A 4,559-nucleotide genomic window follows, 5' to 3' on the forward strand; every position below is an offset into this window, starting at 1 on the left:
TTTTGTCTTTCTAGGAACATTTTGGTGAACTTAATGGCGTTCTTCCCGGTTATTTTTTATTTTTATTTCTTAAAGAAAGTTTTGATTTTCTTTGTCTTTCTTTAAAACCTTGGTGATCTCTCTTTAAAAAAATAATAATAGGGGTTTCCCTTTTTTTCAAATTATTCTGGCGATTTTTCTACTTTGTATAACTCGTGCATCACAGAGAGCCGCCAGGTGGTGCAGCGTCGTCAGTCTGACGGACTCGCAGGTGAGTCTCTTCTACCTGCGCTGGTTCTGTAGCGGGACTACTCCCGTGACGTCACTGTAATCAAACATGGCGGACCGCGGGAGGCTCAGTTGGTCGCTGGTTTAATAAATGTATTGAATTCCGCGCTGCTCGTGAACAGGTGTGTGTGTTTTATAACACGGACGGAGCTCTGCGTGTCTTTAGCTCCTGTCGGAGGCGCGCGGCGGGGAGGCGCGCGGCGGGTCTCCGGACGACGGTTCAATAATGTGACGCTTTAGCTCGGTTAGCTTAGCTAGCGGGTTACCAAGGCAACGTTAGCCGTCAGGTGGCTAGCTGTTAGCTCACCGCAGCGGCTGTCTGTTTCTTTTCTAAAATTTCATGTTTATTGACAGCAGGTTGATTATTTACGGTTCTCTTAGGCGCCGAATCAAGTCTAAATATGTAATTATATAAATTATATAGGTTTAGTCAGTATCCTCTCAGAGCAAATAATTCCAATTTCAGTGAATTTCTATTTTTATTTACGGAGTTCGTTCAGTGCATCTGTCTCCGTTTTTTCGGGGTCTTCTCTTTAGTAAAAGTGGATTTTTCTTTAAAACAGGACGTTTTATCGCGTCTTTTTAAATGCCGAATCGCAGAACATTGTTATAATATGCGAAGTATTTGACATTTGGTTGAGTGACTCATATATTATTGAGCAGATAAGCGCAACATCAGTAAATTGACAGATTTATTAACGGAGTTCGTGTTTCGTTTCAGTCTTCAGCTCGTCAGACCCAGACTGAGGTTTCCTGCCTCAGACACGACGGAGGGACTCAGTTAATGCAGTTTCAATCATGAAACTATATATTTCTTTTAGTTTCCTTGAATTAAATTAGAATATATTTGATTTAACAAGAAAATACAAATACTGGACAGACACAAGTCAGTTAAGACTGGTTCAGCACTCAGACCTGCAGTCCAGGATCAGACTTGCAGTCCTGGATCAGACCTGTGGTCCAGGATCAGACCTGCAGTCCAGGATCATACCTGCGGTCCAGGATCAGACCTGCAGTCCAGGATTAGACCTGCAGTCCTGGATCAGGCCTGCAGTCCAGGATCAGACCTGCAGTCCAGGATCAGACCCGTAGTCCAGGATCAGACCTGCAGTCCTGGAATCAGACCCGTAGTCCAGGATCAGACCTGCAGTCCTGGAATCAGACCTGTGGTCCAGGTTGGTGCGGGGGCCGTGCAGACATGGAGCAGTACAGTATTCTGGGTCGGATCGGTGAAGGTGCTCACGGCATCGTCTTCAAGGCCAAACACATCGAGGTGAAGAACGACTTAAATGATTATTTCTGTTTGACGTAAATAAAACATTTTCTTTAAAAAAAATTTTTTTAAAATCCAGCTATTTAAACCTGTTTTTTGTTGCTGTTTATTTGTTTTGGGTTTTTTGTGATGTATCCTTTAGTGCAATAAGTAAACAACTTGACAATTGCAATGTTTATTTTAGGACACGCAATAATTATGTAAATAGATTTATTTGATGTATGTGTGCCGCTCATGAACGTGTGTGTACGGTTTTTATGTTGTGCTGCTGCGGGACAGAGTCCAAAGCAATGTCCCTACAGGGACAAAACAAGTTTGTCTCGTCTCGTCTCGTCTTGTTCTAAAGCCAAAATAAAAATTAAAGGGCCCTCCCCAGGGCTTAAAAACTGATTTGACATGCCACCGCCCCCTCCCCTCTCATAAATAACAAACAGTCCCTAAGTTATATGTAAGTACTCAGCTCTTATCCTAATTCATTGTTTTGTAAAATAATAAATATTTTAAAAAGCTGTTGATAGTGATAAAAAAAGAACCAATGAGGAGCATCGATGGTCGTTTCAGAGAATGCTTGGTCTTTAAAATTTGCCTCAAAGTCCTGGAAGTGTCCTGGTAAAGATGTGTACAAAAACTAAAAAACAAAAACAATAATTGTAATAATTCATAAATATTGAATAATAAAATCAAATATATAGCGATAATGAACTTGTGTTTGTGGGTGTTTGCTGTCAGACCGGAGAGACGGTCGCTCTGAAGAAAGTGGCTCTGAGACGTTTGGAGGACGGCGTCCCCAACCAGGCGCTGAGGGAGATCAAGGCGCTGCAGGAGATCGAGGACAACCAGCACGTGAGTGTCAGAGGATGCCATGGTGAGGTCAGAGGTCAGCCTCACAGTGCTCCTCCTCTTCCCCAGGTGGTGAAGCTGAAGGACGTCTTCCCTCACGGGACGGGCTTCGTCCTCGTCTTTGACTTCATGCTGTCCGACCTCTCAGAGGTCATCAGGAACTCCCAACGACCTCTGACCCCGGCTCAGGTCAAAGGTTACATGATGATGCTGCTGAAGGGCGTGGCCTTCCTGCATCACAACAACATCATGCACCGGGTGAGCTCGTACAGCGCCTTTCAAAGTAAAGTTAAAGAGCGCCCTTTAGAATAAAAGCCCTGACGCATGTGTATCTGTGTATCTGTGTGTGTGCGTGTGTGTGTGTGTGTGTGTGTGTGTGTGTGTGTGTGTGTGTTTTTCTGTGCGTGTGTGTGTGTTTGTTACTATATGTTTGTGTGCGCATGTGTGTGTGTGCACGTGTGTGTGTGCGTGCGTGTGTGTGTGTGTCTAGGACCTGAAGCCGGCGAACCTCCTCATCAGCTCTTCAGGTCATCTGAAGATCGCAGACTTCGGTTTGGCTCGACTGTTCAGCGAGCACAGAGACAGACTGTACAGCCACCAGGTGGCCACCAGGTAACTCACACACACAGATATACACACACACACACGCACACACATCATTATTATTACAGTGGACTATTTTTTCGATGGTTTTTGTTTGTTATTTTTTTGGTGCTGGTCAGGAGAGACAGGGACAAACACTGAAAGAGTCAGTCAACACAGAGGACGTGTGTCTTCAGTGTAAAAGAAATGACTCATAAAACATGAAACTAACGTAAACACTCGCTTCAAAAAGTCCACAAACTCAACTTCACTCAGAAAACAAGAAAAGACGTGCTTTGTTCGTGTTCTCAGACGAGACTGAGAGACTGTGACTGAATTATTCTCTCAGTGTGAACCTGATACAGCCTCCTTCTGTGTGTGTGTGTGTGTGTGCGTGTGTGTGTGTGCATGTGTCTGTGTGTGTGCGTGTGTGTGTGTGCATGTGTGTGTGTGTGTTCAGGTGGTACAGAGCTCCTGAGCTGCTGTACGGAGCCAGAAAGTACGACGAGGGAGTCGACTTGTGGTGAGAAAAGTTCAGCTGCTCATATTAAAGCTGAAGAAGCAAACAGGCCAGTAAGTACGGAGGCCTGTTGATGCCAATGTGAAGACAAAAAAAAATTAATTTCAGTCGTCATAATCATAAACTGCTCATAAACATGCTTATATCCTGTTTTAAGTTTCTAGTTTGGGTTGATTTTATTCTTTCTGCTGATGAAATGAGTTTTTTAGTTATAAGGTGCATTAATCTGTTTAAAACCGTCGAGCTATAATCAAACCTGAAGCTTCTTTACTCCAAACTCAGAATATAAAATGAACACAATTATAATAATAAAGAAAAACATCAGGCTCAGAGCCGAGCAGCAGGGGGCGCTGATCACATGACGCAAACCGCACTCTATTTCTGACACGTTTCTCTTCCTGTAGCCTTTCAGAATAAAAGCCTCTGTGTGTGTGTGTGTGTGTGTGTGTGTGTGTGTGTGTGTGTGTGTGTGTGTAACTCAGAATATAAAATGAACACAATTATCTTCAGGGCGGTGGGCTGTATTTTCGGGGAGCTGCTGAACTCGTCTCCTCTGTTTCCTGGAGAAAACGACATCGAGCAGCTCTGCTGCGTCCTCAGAGTGCTGGGAACTCCAACCCAGAACAGCTGGCCTGTACGACACACACGCGCACACACACACACACACACACGTGCGCACAGATCAGTCAATATCACGTGATTGCAAACATTGATCTGTAATATCAGATTATCCTTATTGATCTTAAGGAGAGAAATTTCAGCAGGATCAGAATCAGGTTTAATGCCAAGTAAAGTTTCAGCTACAAGAAATTCACCTTTAACAATAATGACTAAAAAACATAGTAATAGAAAACTAAAGGTAAAAGCAAATACTGCAAAAATCTGAAATATAAAAAAACTGACAAAAATATTTGAAAAAATTAAAAGTATATAGAATAAGAATTTTAAAAAAGAAAAATATATAACATAAGAATAAAAACTTAAAAATTAAAAGTACATAAAATACAAATAAAAAAACATGAAATGTATATAAAATAAGAATGAAATTAAAACATAACAGATAATAAAAAAGTATAG

The 4,559-nt window shown here is 42.3% G+C and overlaps 1 protein-coding gene across 3 annotated transcripts; it reads left to right on the top strand.

Annotated features, from left to right (window-relative positions):
* The first annotated feature begins 300 nt into the window (after positions 1-300).
* cdk20 (cyclin-dependent kinase 20) lies at positions 301-4,375 on the top strand. 3 transcript variants are annotated; one of them, XM_042481670.1, is made up of 6 exons: positions 301-389; positions 989-1,540; positions 2,270-2,638; positions 2,871-2,992; positions 3,423-3,485; positions 3,993-4,375. In XM_042481670.1, exons 2-6 carry the CDS (start codon positions 1,466-1,468, stop codon positions 4,180-4,182), a joined length of 819 nt encoding a protein of 272 aa, XP_042337604.1. In that variant the 5' UTR covers positions 301-389; positions 989-1,465; the 3' UTR covers positions 4,183-4,375. The 3 variants fall into 3 exon arrangements, with proteins under 3 accessions (XP_042337604.1, XP_042337605.1, XP_042337603.1); XM_042481671.1 differs by having other exon boundaries at positions 325-1,540; positions 2,270-2,383; positions 2,450-2,638; XM_042481669.1 differs by having other exon boundaries at positions 325-1,540.
* The last annotated feature ends 184 nt before the right edge of the window (positions 4,376-4,559 follow it).

This window comes from Plectropomus leopardus, unplaced genomic scaffold (assembly GCF_008729295.1).
Source record: "Plectropomus leopardus isolate mb unplaced genomic scaffold, YSFRI_Pleo_2.0 unplaced_scaffold2946, whole genome shotgun sequence".
NCBI classification, from domain to species: domain Eukaryota; kingdom Metazoa; phylum Chordata; class Actinopteri; order Perciformes; family Serranidae; genus Plectropomus; species Plectropomus leopardus.